The sequence below is a fragment of the Culex pipiens genome, chromosome 1 (assembly GCF_016801865.2).
Source record: "Culex pipiens pallens isolate TS chromosome 1, TS_CPP_V2, whole genome shotgun sequence".
NCBI classification, from domain to species: Eukaryota; Metazoa; Arthropoda; class Insecta; order Diptera; family Culicidae; genus Culex; species Culex pipiens.
The window spans coordinates 49,351,242-49,370,085 of NC_068937.1; the positions used below are offsets into that span (position 1 = coordinate 49,351,242).

Sequence of the window (18,844 nt, forward strand, 5' to 3'; positions counted from 1 at the left end):
CCTCGCTGGAATCACTGCCTTGAAGAGCTGTACAAATTGGGTTACCGAGTGATGCGATAATGTTTACGTTTTCAAAAGCGTGTGTACTCCTCATCGGCAAATACTGGGCCAACTCCGCGTGACGTGTGGGCTGACGAGAAGTTCAACCAATGCAACTCAATTAGCGAACCTTTCGGTGCGATTACGCGGCGACTTCTTCGGAGGTTCTTCGAAGCGCTGCTTTTTGGAGTATTTACACACTAGTCGGCAAACATATCAGAGTACACGCGGTCCGCTTGAGCGTTCTCAAGAGATTTACGACTCCTGTCAACACAGAACCACGTTTGCAGACCTTGACTTGATTTGGCGCTAAATTTCGCTGTGTACGTCTTTTTTCGACGGCTAATCTCCTTCGACATTGTCTAAAGCCACTTGTCTACGGCTCATCGCTAATCACACCCTAATTCAAGCAGCTAATCCGTGCCGCCGCTGCTGCATCGTAACGCAAACACTCGTGACTCTCACTAAGTGGACAGCACCGGCTTAATCAAATGCAGCCGAATCGATTTGTTTTTCAAAACACCGACTCGGGGTTCAATTTCCAATTGGTCGGCAACACTGATAGTGACAGTCGTCGCTGCTTATGGCGGCAAATATTCCCGCAAATTAATCAAATATGTAAACAGTAAATAACTTGCACTGCTGCACAGGCTAAGTTAAGGTCAATAGGTGCTGTTAAGGGGAAGCTTCACTTTGTACCTATTATTTGTTCGATGACGGAGCGCCATAAGTCGACTTACAATGTCGACTGTCAAATTCTGCGAATCTCGCGTTATCGACGTGACGTGTTGAGCAACCACAGCACAGTTTGGCGACGGAGATTAAGGAACAGATGGCCCCACCACCGTACTAATACACTCAACCCTCAGTGGTTGGTCACTTTTTCGTTTGACACTTTTTTAGTTTTTTACCCCGTTGGTTGGTCAAAGTCAAACTAAAAAGTGACGAACTGTCACTTTTTACACGACGCTCACGCACACTATCAAAACAAACGTTTGGTAGTTAGTGTGAACTACGTGTAAAAAGGGTGTCAAACTAAAAAGGGACCCCGTTCGTTAGACAACAGTTGGTGTCAAACCATCGGGGGTTGAGTGTAACACTGTTTACTAAGTATTGATGGACGGATGGGTTGAAGGTGGCGCCCCACCCCTGCTGATAAGAATTTGACGTGTACCAAAATGTGATGGTGAGATAACGGCAGTTCCGTTTCTATTGCCGATGTGGAACCATGTGTGCAATCAGAGGTTGCTGGCAACACTGCAGCACTGAAAGTAATGAACTCGTAGCCCTTATTTTTTCGCTACCAACAAATACATACGAATGATATGTAAACAACAATTCAGTTTCGATTAAATTTAAAAGATTTATAAACTATTCTAATTGAACAAAGTGTATAACAAATGGCAACATAATACAAAGCTTTGCGGCCTGTGGACTTTGTAGATTTTTTGAAATCAAGTTTTTAAGGTTTGTAAAGACCACGTGGAAAATTGTTTTTTAGTTTTTTTAGACGACCAACCATTTTTTTAAAGGAAATAGTTTAACCACGTGCCAACAAATTTTCCCTACTTACTTTGAATTTCAAATGACACTGATCAGCTTCAGCTCACGTCGCGGTAGCTCTACTGCTGGATTTTGAAGAGAGCCCGCAATTATACCTGCTGCTATTAGCTCGAAGCGTCGTCGTCGGCCTTAGGTCAGAGATCTAGCGCCCATCAACGTGGGTATATTAACTCAACCTGGCAGCCCGCGTCGCAAAACAAAACATAATTATGAAAAATACGTTCTTAATTATAGACAAACTCCCAACCTGTCGTGACGTTTGGCGATCGTACGATCACGTCAAGGTCGTCAATTTAACCCTTTACTGTTCAAATATCTAATCCAACTTCTATTTTCAACTCCTTAGATTTAACATGCCACAACGCATCGCAGCACTTGCTCAACGAAGACAACGCCGAACGTCCTCAGTGCTCCGCTCCTCAGCGACGGCCAACGGTCAGCCGAGCCCGGTGACGGAACTGGCCCGCAAATGGACCTCGCCGAGCGGTTGCTGCTATCGAAAGGAGATTATCAAGATCCGATCCGCACGGTCGGACCCACTCGAAGTGCTATTACTCAGCTTAGTTAGTAAGAAGAAGAAGTGTAACAAAACCAAGTGTTCGAAGAAATTGCCAGTGTGAATGAGCGAAAAGTGAGTGGTTTAGAGTTAGTTAGTTGTTTAAAATTTAAGGAAGAAAAGAGTATACGGGAAAAAACCGGAAAAAATGTCTCAACGAAAGAAGATTCTGTACGGACTGTTCGGGATCATAATCGGGCTGTGCGTGGGGGCGCTGTTCCGGAACTACCGGACGCTGGAGATTGTCAGCATGTGCAACTCGATCAACAGCATGAAGCAGAAGAGTGAGTATTTTATAAACTCATAATAAACTGTTTTTTTTTAAGTGTTTGCCAACTTCACTGAGGTAAGGCAAACGAGAGTCCTTCCAAACGAGTCCAATTGTTCGAAGATCTGGTAACTCTTCCCCTTGATACAGCCACTGAAGTGATGTTTAAATACTTTTTTGAAGCCACAACTTACCTTTCTATATGCAAACTTTGTCCGGATCAAGCATACGTACTTCCCAAAAAAATCTTGAAAATCTGGCAACCCTGATTCAAATTATGACCACTTCAGAGCTATTTTTGATTTTTTAAAGTTGAACTACGACGATTCCATATCAAAACCCAGGGGGATGGCAACCCTATTTCGACCAAAGCAAACTGACAACAGTTGACATTAACACTGGAACGCCCAACGCATGTCCAACTTACACGGACGCCCAAGCCTCCCAAAAAAGTTGGAACGGTAACTTCAACTCGCTGGTTCTCGGGCAGAACTCACCCAATCAAGACGATTCTTTTTTCCAGTGATTTGTTAGGATGTCTAGATGATCCTAGAACTTTGCAGAACTCAATTTGATCAAATCTGTAATTTTTGCGACCAAAAACATCGTTCCAACTTTTTCAAAAAGACTGCCTCCGCGGAATTTTTGGCGAATTTTTTTTTACACGCGAAAAAAAAAGTTGGAACGGTGTTTTTGATCGCAAAAATTACAGATTTGATCAAATTGAGTTCTGCAAAGTTCTAGGATCATCTAGACATCCTAACAAATCACTGGAAAAAAGAATCGTCTTGATTGGGTGAGTTATGCCCGAGAACCAGCGAGTTGAAGTTACCGTTCCAACTTTTTTGGAGCCTTGGGCGTTGGAATGTTAACACGGTTGTCAAATGAGAGCCCACAAAAAAGCACTAGCTTTCAAAGCCCATAACAAATCGATATTTTGATGTCTAATTTTAAAATTTTCGCAATTTAAACGGTAAATTCATGAAAAAATCACTTGAATTGTGATGCTGATGGCAATTTTTAATTATTATCATATTCGAATATTGGCTGAATATTGCTATCGAAAAAAATGTCAAAATTGTCAAAATTGTCAAAATTGTCAAAATTGTCAAAATTGTCAAAATTGTCAAAATTGTCAAAATTGTCAAAATTGTCAAAATTGTCAAAATTGTCAAAATTTTTAAAAATTGTCAAAATTGTCAAAATTGTCAAAATTGTCAAAATTGTCAAAATTGTCAAAATTGTCAAAATTGTCAAAATTGTCAAAATTGTCAAAATTGTCAAAATTGTCAAAATTGTCAAAATTGTCAAAATTGTCAAAATTGTCAAAATTGTCAAAATTGTCAAAATTGTCAAAATTGTCAAAATTGTCAAAATTGTCAAAATTGTCAAAATTGTCAAAATTGTCAAAATTGTCAAAATTGTCAAAATTGTCAAAATTGTCAAAATTGTCAAAATTGTCAAAATTGTCAAAATTGTCAAAATTGTCAAAATTGTCAAAATTGTCAAAATTGTCAAAATTGTCAAAATTGTCAAAATTTTCAAAATTTTCAAAATTTTCAAAATTGTCAAAATTGTCATAATTGTCAAAATTGTCAAAATTGTAAAAATTGTAAAAATTGTCAAAATTGTCAGAATTGTCAAAATTGTCAAAATTGGGTACTAAAGCCCTATGTCAATTTTTATGTACAACGGTAAAAAACACGATTAAAACCCATTTCTGATCACTTTTTTTCATTTTAATGCAAATTTTTTTTTTGACATGACAACATTTTTTCGATGGATCAACTATGGTCCCCTTGGAACGAGCTGTCAAGTAGGAGCTTTTCTGTCAAGAAGAACCGCGAGGTTAATTTTTCAAAATTGATTTAAAAATCCATTTTAAACTCTTTGTGGTCGTACAAATGGTCATTGTACTCAGAAAAATAAGCTTTATCGCTGTAAACAATAATATCACCAATCCAAGCTTCATTTTAGGACCCAATTGTCAAAATTGTCAAAATTGTCAAAATTGTCAAAATTGTCAAAATTGTCAAAATTGTCAAAATTGTCAAAATTGTCAAAATTGTCAAAATTGTCAAAATTGTCAAAATTGTCAAAATTGTCAAAATTGTCAAAATTGTCAAAATTGTCAAAATTGTCAAAATTGTCAAAATTGTCAAAATTGTCAAAATTGTTAAAATTGTCAAAATTGTCAAAATTGTCAAAATTGTCAAAATTGTCAAAATTGTCAAAATTGTCAAAATTGTCAAAATTGTCAAAATTGTCAAAATTTACAAAATTGTCAAAATTGACAAAATTGACAAAATTGACAAAATTGTCAAAATTGTCAAAATTGTCAAAATTGTCAAAATTGTCAAAATTGACAAAATTGTCAAAATTGACAAAATTGTCAAAATTGTCAAAATTGTCAAAATTGTCAAAATTGTCAAAATTGTCAAAATTGTCAAAATTGTCAAAATTGTCAAAATTGTCAAAATTGTCAAAATTGTCAAAATTGTCAAAATTGTCAAAATTGTCAAAATTGTCAAAATTGTCAAAATTGTCAAAATTGTCAAAATTGTCAAAATTGTCAAAATTGTCAAAATTGTCAAAATTGTCAAAATTGCCAAAATTGTCAAAATTGTCAAAATTGTCAAAATTGTAAAAATTGTCAAAATTGTCAAAATTGTCAAAATTGTCAAAATTGGGTACTAAAGCCCTATGTCAATTTTTATGTACAACGGTAAAAAACACGATTAAAAACCATTTCTGATCACTTTTTTTCATTTTAATGCAAATTTTTTTTTTGACATGACAACATTTTTTCGATGGATCAACTATGGTCCCCTTGGAACGAGCTGTCAAGTAGGAGCTTTTCTGTCAAGAAGAACCGCGAGGTTAATTTTTCAAAATTGATTTAAAAATCCATTTTAAACTCTTTGTGGTCGTACAAATGGTCATTGTACTCAGAAAAATAAGCTTTATCGCTGTAAACAATAATATCACCAATCCAAGCTTCATTTTAGGACCCAATTGTCAAAATTGTCAAAATTGTCAAAATTGTCAAAATTGTCAAAATTGTCAAAATTGTCAAAATTGTCAAAATTGTCAAAATTGTCAAAATTGTCAAAATTGTCAAAATTGTCAAAATTGTCAAAATTGTCAAAATTGTCAAAATTGTCAAAATTGTCAAAATTGTCAAAATTGTCAAAATTGTCAAAATTGTCAAAATTGTCAAAATTGTCAAAATTGTCAAAATTGTCAAAATTGTCAAAATTGTCAAAATTGTCAAAATTGTCAAAATTGTCAAAATTGTCAAAATTGTCAAAATTGTCAAAATTGTCAAAATTGTCAAAATTGTCAAAATTGTCAAAATTGTCAAAATTGTCAAAATTGTCAAAATTGTCAAAATTGTCAAAATTGTCAAAATTGTCAAAATTGTCAAAATTGTCAAAATTGTCAAAATTGTCAAAATTGTCAAAATTGTCAAAATTGTCAAAATTGTCAAAATTGTCAAAATTGTCAAAATTGTCAAAATTGACAAAATTGACAAAATTGACAAAATACGTCAACATCACTTCTTCTTTTGACAACAACGTAGGTATTCGATTCAAATTCGAGCCAGGCCTCCACCGCGCCAATTTTGGTCGGACGGGGATCAACCTCAAATGGCACATGAATCAGCGCTAACTAGTGTACACGACAAATTTACTGCTCTGGCCGTCGTCGCCGACGTCGCCGATTTGTGACTTTCGTCTGTTTACATTCCCGTCAATGTTTATCGGAAGTTGCAGTTTTTCCGACTGTGTTCGCTCTCTTCGAGATTATTTTGATTTCTTTGAAGAGCAATTCTTGCTCGTTCTCTGATGTTGCACGATTCTATAAATATTGCGCTTGTAGAATGTAACACATCTTCCGAGGTTAGCCCGTGAAGACCTCCCAGCGACTAGAAGCAGGGTAATTCGATCCCTTGAGAACCAACATGCTTCGAGTGGCTCCGGCGAGATCTTCTCGGAAGCCACAGCAACAACCACGCCACATGTGGCACTCAGAGATCAATCCCGCGCGCGGGGAAGTCAAGTCCCGTCAGTGCGATTGCTCGTAATTAGATCGTCAAACAGCAGAGTACAAACAGTACAACACACACGAAACGCGATTGAAACCTGCACGCCACTTGCACTTTCCGGATCAGTCTTCACAAGGGGGGGGATTAGGCTGGTTCAAAGTGTCCATTTGGTAATGGAAGCTAGGGCCCTGTTAAACTTATTTGCCGAAGATCGCAAATCGATACGGTGTTACCGGTAAATTCTTAAACACTTTTTTTTTCTCTTGCAGTAAAATCTTAAGAGCGAGTCCACAAACAGGGCATAAAAAAACGATTTGCGATCTTCGACAAAGTTGTACAGTAGAATTTCACCTTCAAATTTGAACCAGTCTACGCCGTAGACGTCACATCGTCGTACATCTGTACTGACTGATCTTCAGCGCAAAGCAGCGCAGTGTTATGCGTCGAGCCTGACTTGGTTGAGCCTGATTGGATAATGGAATGCACTTAATAGTGACTCAATCTCAGACTCACACACAATGTATTAGAGGCAAACTTCAGAATTAGTTCCATTCACAGACCCCCGGTCGGCGTCGTCATTTTTTCGAGGTTGCACCCTTTGAGACTTCTCCAGCAAACTTCAGAAGCTGGGTATTTTTAGCTGAAGTATCAACAACCGATGTTCTAGACTTCAAGGGGCTGCTTTGTACACTGGAGAAGAACTAGAGAAGCAACAAAAAGCAGGTCCAGGCCACATGTGCAGCCGGCTTCGGCTTAAATTGACTCCAGTCGATTAACTTATCTATTCCAGTAGTTGCATAATGAATACTGCAGGGGGTCTTCCCTTAAGTCGGCGATGTTGATGTAACTGTCGCTGGAACAGATTTTCTTCTTGGATATTGAGACATTCCCTGCTGAAGTTGTACCTATGCAACGGAACATAAATCAGCTCAAGAGATTTGTTTTAAGAAACAGACAGACAGTTTTTTGTTGTTGAGCAACTGGCGTCTAAGTTAAGTCGATGTGTGGGGTAATTCCTCTCATTAGCGTTACGGTAGACACGTGCCGAAATCAATTATTCCATTGTGCTCTACGCTAACGTAACCTATCCTACACCTGCTTTATTTATATCTGTGAACTGTTTACGTATACTTCCATGCGAGAAACCTCTGCAGTTTACCGGTGATCTTGGAGATATTCAACACTGGGTGGCAACGTTAGTGTGTTTATAAAAACAATCTAGATTTTCTTAAATCTGAGATCTTTGTAACGCAAAAAGCGTAAAAAGTATTCTAAACACTACTTCGACGCTGTCGTGCTATCTTGTCGCACCCGCCATATCGACGTTCCGAGAAAAAACGCGTTTTAATGTTTGACCTTGAATAAACAAAAACTAGAGCACGCAATGTAAACAATAACACACACGTTTTGTTTAGTTGACCATTCTGTGCATTGTCCCGAAGTTTGGTTGAATTTGGTTGCTGGAGTCCCGAGTAATAATTACAAATGTTTACGGTAGTCTAACTTGTACGTGCGTCAAACACGTTCTGACCTGAAATCCCTTTGGCCAGTTGTCGCACTTACATCAATTTTCAGGGAGTGACAAGATAGCACTACATGCTTGAAGCTTCCTTTTATATGTAGAGTGACAACAATGCACGGAGTTTTTTCGGTTTTTATTGAATTTCTCAGGATTGAAATCGAATTTTAGGGATCTGTGAAGGTCAAAAGGTGTGGCATTGTTAGCTGCACAAAATGGCGTTCTTAACTCAAAATGCACGTGCGACAAGTTAGCACGACGGCGAAGACTTGACAAGGTAGTTTTAAAAACTACAGTCTCTCAAATTTCAATCGAAACTCTTGATAATCTCAACTGGCAGGTTGGCAACTGGTAGTCGTCACCCAAACCACACGCAAACCTTCAATTACAATTCATTGCTCTTCCCGAAGGGGGCAAGACATTGAGCTCCCGAAAAAAATAAAATCAAGACTGTTTTACCGCGCGCAACTTGATGAGAAAATTGGCCCCATCAGTCTGACACTCCCGTCTGGCTTAGATATTCCGCCGCCAACTGACCGATCCGACGATGCCCTCCAGCAGTTAAGCTTATTGCCGAATAAATGAAACGTGTCCAAAGGCTCCGTCGGTTTCTTCTCCGCGCAGCTCGAAAATCAAACCAAAAAATATTTCGTCAACAAAAATCTGCATGAAAACCTTAGGGGTTTGCAAAACAGCAACGAAAAACTGCATGAAATCTGCCCAACTGCCTGAAAATCAGCAGTTTTTCCTCACAGCTACTCGAAATCCTTGATGTTTTGTTTCAAAAACATTAGTTTTTAGGCTGGCGCGGAGAAGAACAAGATGCCCCGTCGCCGGCGAGATGGCCATTTTTCTTTGAATCGACAATAGCTCCTTAGAATCGCTTCTCCTCGTGAAGTTGTGTGTTGCTGCTTCTCCCAATGTCTATAGATACGGTTTTACCCCACTTATGATTGCTTAAATTGTAGGTGATGAGAAAATTGCCGACTGTGTTGTTGGTCGCACAAGTATCCACTTCCACGAAGTCTGCTGATGTCTGCCGGGCCCCAAAACTTGAATCTGATCACTGCTCTTCCTGTCGTTTTTTTTCTGCTTCTCAAACATGTGTGTGCCTTAACCGTGAGCATAATTCGCCAAGTGTCTCGTTGGCTTTTGGCTCTCAACGTGAAATTTGCTGAAGATGGGATTCGCTGGAGCCTTTGCGGCAGTTGAATTGTTTAAACCCTAATGGATCGTTGCCAGCGTGGTCAAAATTGGCGGACATTCACAGTGGGTCATTGCTAAATAATTTGCGAACGATGAAAATTATAAAAAGAAAATATTTCAGTGCAATGCAAGAGAAATCAATGTTTTCAAAATAATCACCTTCGAGGTCCAAAGTATAGAACCCAAGTAGCAAGTAAAACATCGCTTTTTATTTTTTTTTTTTGAACAATTGCTGCACAAGCGTTTTTATGCGTTAATTATTGAAAAAGTGTCATAAAATTTGGTCAATTGTTCTCATTTTGATCAAAAAACCATTGTTCAACATGGTTGTGTAACACAAATGCCAAATCTAGCAACAGATTACGAATAGTTCATTTTGAAGTTTATTCTGACTCAAATGGAACATGCTTGTAGAACTCGAAAAGCAAAATGACATTTGCAGACATGATGTTCCATTTCAGTTTGCTAAACATGATAACATAGTAGAATTGACCTCTGGCTTTGGATGGGATTTCACGTAAACAAGTTGTTTATGTGTAGTTCGCGTTCGTGTTTTAAAAACCGAGCAAGAACATGTGGACGAAACAAGCACAGATAGTTCTAAAAATAGAAACAGCTTATGTTCAAGAGAAGTTTTGGCAAACTGTTAGTGAACTTGGTAAAACCTAGATGACCGCAGACTTCTTATTGACGTTTAGGCCTGCTCATCCAACATAACCCCTCGTGGAAAGAAGCAGAAGCGCGCCCGGACTTGACATTTGGAGTGATCTTGGGTTCGATACTTGCCCTGAGCATTCTTCATCGAAAAGGAAAACTGAAAATAAAGCACCGGGAACCAGCGCACTATGGTACATTGGGTGGCCAAGTTTCAAAAAAGTGACCTTCTCCAAATATTTTTTGGTATTTTTTTCTCGAAAGTAAACATTCTAACTAAGAAAAATCCAAATTTTCAAAGCTCTAAGTTTGTTCATTACGGAGATACGCAAGCTGAAAGTCAAAAAATGGAGTAAAAAACAAGCGTTTTTCGTAAAAAAGGCTGATTGTTTAATTTTAACATAGCTCAGCCATTTTAAATGTTTTATTAGGACAAATATACATCGTTGGAAAGGTAATGAGATAAGCTTTGAAACTATTAATAGATAAAATGTTGTTTCCAAACCAATGATGATTGGTATTAACATACACTTTAGACATTTTTTCAAGGGCTCGCGAAAACCAAAATTTGGTATTGATACCATTGAATGGTATTATTTTGCATTTCCCTTGTTATTTACCCATGCTCGGGTCTTGCACTTGTCACGCCGAGAGTCGGAGCCAAATTTCATGATTTATTTTTTTGATGATCGTGATGAACCTCGTTGAAATTTAATGAAACGAGAAGGGGTTTGTTTAAATCGATTGAGTTGGAAATCATGTTTACTAATGGTGTTGATGAAACATTTTTTCAATTGTTACAAGAATAACAAAGGTGTTGACTATTTTTAAGCAGTTTGTTCTTAGTTAAGAATATTCAAATTATGTGTTACTAATATATGTAGTGTTGAAAAGATCTTTAGACACCACATTATTCTTATCCAGTCCAGAATCGACAATATTAAGTTTCGATTATCCGAAGTTTGTATGGGACTTCGGATAATCGAATCATAATTTTTTTTTGTATTTTTTAATTTTCTTACTTTTAACATCAAATTAGAGTTCAATCGAATTTGTACTTGGTGTTCAATCGAGTTCAATCGAATTTATACTTGGTGCGATTAACCGAAGTCCCTTACAAACCTTCGGATAATCAAAACTTCAAATAATAGAGGCTTCGGATAATCGAGTCTGGGCTGTATAACGGTTGACTGTCTCTATTTTGATTTCTGGACCGGCCTCCACATGCGCAGCTGACGCAAATACCCACAAACGCACCCAATTCGATGCAAAGCAGCACGATTACCGCATTATTTGCGTACAGCCGGGCGTAGAAAACAGTTTCACACTCGGGGCTTTCCGCACTTTCCTGATTAACGGGCCAATGAGTAAAAGTTTCTGCAGAAAGCGAAACCCAAACAGAGCAGCAATTTCACCCGGCTGTTGTCTGCGGTTCTAGTTCTGAGGAAATTTTGTGTATTTTAAATACTCATTTGTTATTTTTCTTCTTTTTTCCAGCCGCCCTCGAAATAATCGGCCTGCATCCGTCCGAGATGCCGGACAACTCGCAGCGCAATCTGGTCTTTGTCGGGGTCATGACCGCGAAGGACTTTCTCCAGAGCCGGGCCAAGGCCGTGTACGACACGTGGGGCAAGAACATTCCCGGCCGGATCGCGTTCTTCAGCTCGGAGGAATCGGTCGCCGAGAGTGAGTGGAATTTCAAAGAATTTCATATAATCCCCTCACTTAGTGACTTGATTACTCACTGATTTGCTCATTCACTCACTTTTTTACTAACTTACCTAATCACTTACCGACTCTTTCATTCCACTAACCCGCGGAAATTCAAATTTTTACTCACTCACTCACTAAATCACGCACTTACTCACTCATTAGCTCACTCACTTACTCACTCACTTAATAACCCACTTACTCTCTCACGTATTCGCTCACTCAATCACTGATTCACTCGCTCACTCACACACTCATTTACTCAATCACTCTTTCGTTTAAACTGAAACATTTACTCACTTACTCACTTACTCACTAACTCACTTATTTAGTTACCCACTTCTTCACTCACTTACCTACCCACCAGCTCACTAACTCATTCGCTCACTCACTTGTTCACTCACTCATTTATTCACCTACCCTTTTACTCACTAACTCACTCCCTTGCAGACCTCCCACTGGTAGCGCTCCGCGGCGTTGACGATCGCTACCCGCCGCAGAAGAAGAGCTTCATGATGCTGCACTACATGTACGAGCACTACATCGACCGGTTCGAGTGGTTCGCCCGGGCCGACGACGACGTGTTTGTGCGGACGGACAAGCTGGAGCAGTTCCTGCGGTCCATTGACAGCTCGAAGCCGCAGTTTATCGGCCAAGCTGGCCGCGGCAACAGCGAAGAGTTCGGGCTGCTGTCGCTGGAGTTTGACGAGAACTTTTGCATGGGCGGTCCGGGGGTCATCATGAGCCGGGAAACGCTGCGAAGAGGTGGGAACGAGGGGAATGGGAAGGTTTTTGGGTGGTTACTAATTTTGGTTGTTGTTTTAGTGGCGCCCCACATTCCAACCTGCCTCAAGAATCTGTACAGCACCCACGAGGACGTCGAGGTGGGGCGGTGTGTGCAGAAGTTTGCCGGGATTCCCTGTACCTGGAATTACGAGGTAGGTCTTGAAGACAGTTCTTTGGATTTGGATCATTGACGATCTCTCTCCTCTTACAGATGCAATCCATCCTGCACCACAACTCCAGCGGCAACCGTGCCTTCTCCGGGAACCTCAAGAACAAGGAGGTCCACAGTGCCATCACGCTCCATCCGGTCAAGCGGCCCGCCCTCATGTACCGCCTGCACGCGTACACCCTCGGCCTCAAGGCCCAAGAGTTCCGCCAGCAGTCGCTGCTCCTCCACCGGGACATTGCCCAGATGACGACGCTGCTGCAAATTCCAAAGATCAACAAAAACCTCGCCCCGGGCGTCCCGATCTTCCCCCAGGACGAAACCAGCCCGGCCTACCTCGGCGATCACAACGTGCTAGGTTCGTAGGGTCAGGCTGGGGACGGCTCGAAAGGCAACATTGACTATTTTACTTGCAGGTTCAACGCCAGACCTGAACCGGCACCGACCGGCCCACCTGGGCGAGCTCATCGAGTGGGACTTTATCGCGAAGAGTTTGTACTCGGCGATGCACCCGAACCCGAAGCGGAAGATCGAGTCCTCGCTCAAGGAGGGACTCAACGATGTGGTGAGGGAGGTGAGTTATGTCTGACATTCAAAAAACATCTTCAAAAACTAACTCGCGTTTCTCCTTTCAAGATCATGGAGCACATCAACAACTTCTCGCGGCAGCGGGGTCGCGTCATCGAGTTCCGCGAGCTGCTGTACGGGTACATGCGGGTCAACAGCCTGTACGGGCAGGATCTGATACTGGACCTGCTGTTGGTGTACAAAAAGTACCGCGGGAAGAAGATGACGGTGCCGGTGCGGAGGCACCTGTACATTCAGCGCTCCTTTACGGACATTCGGGTGCGGGAGATTACCGGTGGGGTGGTGCCGGCCCACGCCGTGACGGCGTTAGATCGACGGAGGATAGCGGGAGGTGGTGGTAGCGCGGAGGTGTCCAGGATGATGGGCACGGGGGGGAACACAACGGGATTAGGTGAGTTTGAAAGGAATTAGAGATTTGAAGACTTAGACGGTATTGTTTCGATTCGCAAAACATTTTTTCGTGCACTTCTCTAACACGGACGTGTATTTTAAGAAGTTAGTAAACATATTTCCCAAGCATATACAGTAATTTTGGGTCGCCTTCCACGAAAATTGATAATGTTGGGAACTTCATGATTGCATGGAAACTGAATTCATCTTGAATGTTTTATCAATATCCTTCCATTGGTTATGGATTCCGATGAAAAGAAATTTGTCCTCTATATTTTTCATGAGAATCTCACAGAATGTCAGACTGCTAACCACAATAATTCTCCAGATAGCTTTGGTGAAAAACCCCTTGGAATTGAACATCTCCTTTTGCGATTCTGTTCTTTGGCTCAATGGAGTAACATAATTCAAGAATTAAAAGCGAAACATACTTAGCAAAATGTTACTTGATCCACTTGGTTGATGTCTTCCTCATAAGAGTCGACAGCTTCCTCATAAATAGATGACAGCTTCGGATTACAGAGGTTAATGTTTTGTGCTGCCATCTATTGTTAATTTTGAAAATCAGCTTTTTCGATTTTTAACCCAGAATGTTCCATCAAATTTGTCTAATCTAATCTAATGTCTAATGATTAGATTAGATTAGAATGTTCAAGTAAATTTGTCTAATTATTTGCTTTACTAATTTATCTCCATTTTCAGACCGCATGCGCTCCATCCTCAACAGCGGCTGGGAGCGCCTCTCGGACACGCTCGCCAGCCAGTTCCCCGTAGCCGCCGGATCCGAATTCCGCGGCCCATCGCTCGCCCCCGCCAAAGACCGCATAGTATTCGTGATTCCGCTCGCGGGCCGATCGGAAACGTTTATGCGCTTTTTGCGAAACTTTGAGGAAATCGCGCTGGGCCGAGACGGGCGGACCGACCTGCTGGTGTCGATGTACGTCGATCCGGCGGAATCGCCGCTCGTGACGGGACTGCTGGATCAGCTGCGGGCGCAGTATCCGAGGAATCGCATCAACTACCTGCAGCTGTACGGGAACTTTTCCCGCGGGGTCGCCCTCGATCGTGCCATCAAGAGTCCGTTCTGCAAGCCGGGGGACATTCTGTTCTTCATCGACGTCGACATGATCTTCACCCAGCGCACGCTGGACCGGATACGCACGAACGTGATCCGGAACCGGCAGGTGTACCTGCCGATCGTATTCAGCGAGTACGACCCGCAGCCGGAGGTGGGCGGTCGCGCCAAACTAATCACGACGGAGCACCATCGAAGTTCCTCCAGTTCCTTCCGGAACTTTTCCGCCCCCTATCGGGTGTCCAACTCGAATGGGTACTTCCGCCAGTTCGGGTACGGCCTGGCCGGAATCTACAAGGCGGACATCCTGCGGCCCGACATCGGTGGCTTCAACACCGACATCAACGGGTGGGGCCTCGAGGACGTCAAGTTTCTCGAGAACATTATCGCGGCCAACGTGAAGGGCAGTGCGCGCCTGCTGGACGTGGCCGACGGGAAGGTGGATCCGTTCCAGGATCCGCTGAGTCTGCAGCAGCACCAGCAACTGCCGCAGGAGTTGACGGTGTTCCGGGCGCCGGATCCGTCGCTGGTGCACATCTTCCACCCCATCAGCTGTGATAGAAACCTGGAGGAGGCGCAGTACCGGATGTGCCTCGGGACGAAGGCGAACACGTTGGGGAGCTTCCGGGTGCTGGAGGAACGGTTCGTGAGGGATCGGGAGCTGTTGCTGTACGGGAGGAGGGGGAGGGGTAGGAGGTGAGGGAGATTAAGTTGTGGTGATGAAGGGGTAGGTGATTAAGAAAAAGAAAACTAATAAAGATAAATTGTACAATTGTAGAAAATTTTGCATTTTTATATCACATGTCGAAGAAAAAAAATCCCGGGACAATAAACCATGATCATGCTGTCCAAAATTTGAAGTTGTTTCCAGGAACAATTCTTTTATTTAGATTTGATACCTAAATTCGACGCTGTCGTGCTATCTTGTCGTACGTCGCTTTTCGACGTTCGAGAAAAACACGTTTTAATGTGTGACCTTGAATAAATAAAAACTAAAGCTCGCAATGTAAACAATAACAAACAGGTTTTGTTTGGCTGACCATTCTGTGCATTGTCCCGAAGTTTGGTTGAATTTGGTTGCTGAAGTCCCGAGTTATAATTACACATTTTTACGGTGGTCTAACTTATACGTGCGTTAAACGCGTTCTAACCTGAAATCCCTTTGGCCAGTTGTCACACTTACATCAATTTTCAGGGATTGACAAGATAGCACAACATGATTGAAACTTCTTTTATATGTAGAGTGACAACAATGCACGGAGTTTTTTCGGTTTTTATTCAATATCTCAGGATTGAAATCGAATTTTGGGGATCTGTGAAGGTCAAAAGATGAGGCATTGTTAGCTTCCCCAAATGGCGTTCTCAACTCAATTTGGCCCCAAAATCCACGTGTGACAAGTTAGCACGACGGCGACGAATTGCTGATTGAAATTGAATTTGAGCTGTTCAAATTAGTTCAAAAAAGCTTAAAAATGAGTCCTCTATCTTCGACATATTCATACAATCTCGCCTTCACTCTTCAACGACTGCAGCGCTGCCTCGTGGCAAACACTTGGGCTAAGTCTTGTACTGCCGTCACACGGCAACCAGCATAACGCGCTCGTACCAGCTTAAATTAGCTCTTCTTTCTTGTTTAGTTGACTTTCAGTTTGGTGATTTTGGCTTTGGTAGAATTTCGAGCAGTTCAAAATTTTCTAACTCGAGGAAAACTTTTGAACGAGATATATTATCTATTTCTTCAAGGATTATATTTTGTTTTGCAAAGAACGATTCACGGTCCACTTGACCCATAATTTGAATTATCTGGAAAAAGAAACTCGTTAAAGGAGTTCTCTCTTGATCACACCTGGTCCCTTTCTTTGGAAATAAAAGAAGATTTTCCCGAAGGGGAGTTAAATTTAGTCGCAGCGATTAATTAACGCACAGGTGCGGTACGATGGTTCGCAATTAAACGCACTGGAAATGAGAACCAGCTGGTTCATTTGAACAATTACATTACTGCGGATTGAACAAAAGCGGCTCGATTTTTAATTGTAATGATAAAATCTTAATCTTTCCACACACTACACTTTTGCAAATAATAAACTAGTTGGGGAGAGGGAAGTTAGTAAAGGAATTTAAGCGGAAAAGTAAGGGAAATGTAAGTCATTACAGTGCATTGCACTGTAAATTTTCCATTGTAACATACACCCACAAACACACAGCGATATGCACTCGAGTGTTTGCGTAAATTCTTGATGCGTTTTTAATCCCCTCGCAGCAAAAAAGAGAGCAGATTTAAGGCTTTGGGATGCTGAGTTGCAGTGTGCGTGAGCGCTAGCGAGTGAAGACAAAGGAATCAATATGGCGGCCGGCCGATTGTGCGTAGGTTGACCCTTTTGGGACTGTTTTTCATATTTTTGATGGCTTAAATATGAAAAACAGTCCCAAAAGGGTCAACCTTGTTGAAATCTTTTGTTTGGGAAAATTTTATTTCTCTTTCTCTAAATAAGGCTGGTACAAATTTTAATTTAAGTTTTTGTCTTAAAGATTAAAAGAACTAGTTTAATCAAAACATTTTTTTTAAAATTGATTATTTTTAGAAAAATATAACAAGTTTTTTCAAATGATGTAAAAATTAATTTGCAATCTGGAATTATTCTAGTAAAATTAGAGTTATACCATTTGAACTTTTAAATAGATTAGATTTGATTATAACCCGTATACTTTTAATTTTGAAACTTTTTTTTTAATGACCATGATGAATTATAGCAAAAATTCATACTGCTTAAGTACTTTTAATTTTATGTAAAATGTCATGCATCAAAATGAATAAGATTTTTTTATGGATGCAATTCGAAAAACACTTGTTCATATCCATGATTCTGACAACAATGTGAAAAAATATCATTGGTTTCCCAAAAAAATGCATTTTTTAAGGTATTTGTGAATAAAATGCATCGATTGCACGGTAATGCTTGATGGATCAAAATCAGTTTCTGGAGTCTTTTTGTAAAGGTCATTTGAAAAAAAAAACCTTTTTTATCCGGGATTTCCTGTGCAAAATATCTTCCGGGGAGTTCCTAAAAAATCAATTAATATGAAGATTCCTAATGTTTGAAAAATTAGCAACTGTGAATATCCCAGTTGAACACACTCGAATAAAGCTTATTTATTGCTTATTTAATACTTACTTGTGCTTTGTATGACCAATTGCAATTACTTGACTGTACAGACAAATCCAAAATACAAATAGAAATAAAAATCTAAAGTTTGAAGTTACATTAATGTAATGTCACTTGACAACTTTTTGTGTTGGGAAAATACTTTTAAATGAAGTCATTTATTTATTTCAAAAAACAAATTGATATTTCAATTGAAGAATGATTTCATGAAATGTTCAATCACAAGAGTTTAATTTTTGAGCATTAAAAAGGGGCAAAAATAAAAAAAATATAAAAATTGAAATAACATACCATAGTCAAAAACTTTTTGCGGTACTACATCGAGAATTTACAAATATTCAAAAGATTTTTGAATAAACCCAAACATCCTTACAAAGATTCTAAACGCAGGGAAATGCATTTTTAATTGATTTCAGCTGATTGCACATGAAATTCCATTGAAATTTTTAAGCTTTTCGATTTTTTTGGCTCCTGGAGAGGGGGGTGACAAAAACCCCTCCTCGAACCCGACCAGAGCCGAGGGGCAACAACTTTTAAAAATATTTGCATCGGCCTAACAAAATACAAATAAAGTATGAAAACTGTCTTAAGACTTTGGAACTTTTCCCGAGGCGTTACTGTTATGGCAGCTCTTTTTTTCTTGAAAACAGAGCACTTTATCAAAAAATTATAAGTCATTTTCGATTGCAAACTTGGTTTCAAATTTGGATATCTTTGACTGTATTTTTGATATTTTCAAATTTAATTTCATGAAAAATCTTATTATTGTTATAAGTTGAACATTGTTACATCCAATTTAAAAAAAAATATGCGAAACAGTGAAAAATTAAGACAATTTTTCAATCCCCAGATTTGAACGGGTTATCCTTTTCCAGTAAGTAAGCCAAACATACCTTTAATCCTTGAAAGAAAATCCTTTGCAAATGCCGACTGCAAGCAGAACCGAGGTCGTTGCACTTTTCGATGCACATTGTGCTGCAGTGCAGGAGGGAGCCAGGATCAGGGCGGAAAGACACACACTCATTTATGTTTTTCCCACTTTTTATAAACATTTTTTTCTCGAACTCCCTCCTTGAGGCATACGAAGAGCAACAAATTCATTTGTCCCAAAG

At 40.2% G+C, this 18,844-nt stretch overlaps 1 protein-coding gene across 2 annotated transcripts in view; it reads left to right on the forward strand.

Annotated features, from left to right (window-relative positions):
- Positions 1-15,283, forward strand: part of LOC120419690 (chondroitin sulfate synthase 1) — a 28,858-nt gene extending 13,575 nt beyond the window's left edge. Inside the window, exons 2-9 of one of the 2 annotated variants that reach the window (XM_039582478.2) lie at positions 1,949-2,442; positions 11,351-11,539; positions 12,014-12,328; positions 12,389-12,501; positions 12,561-12,873; positions 12,944-13,089; positions 13,152-13,494; positions 14,196-15,283. In XM_039582478.2, coding sequence (XP_039438412.1) covers positions 2,307-2,442; positions 11,351-11,539; positions 12,014-12,328; positions 12,389-12,501; positions 12,561-12,873; positions 12,944-13,089; positions 13,152-13,494; positions 14,196-15,268 — 2,628 coding nt within the window. In that variant the 5' untranslated portion in view covers positions 1,949-2,306 and the 3' untranslated portion in view covers positions 15,269-15,283. Of the gene's footprint in view, positions 1-1,948; positions 2,443-11,350; positions 11,540-12,013; positions 12,329-12,388; positions 12,502-12,560; positions 12,874-12,931; positions 13,090-13,151; positions 13,495-14,195 lie in introns of both variants that reach the window. The other variant, XM_039582477.2, reaches the window with a different exon arrangement.
- The last annotated feature ends 3,561 nt before the right edge of the window (positions 15,284-18,844 follow it).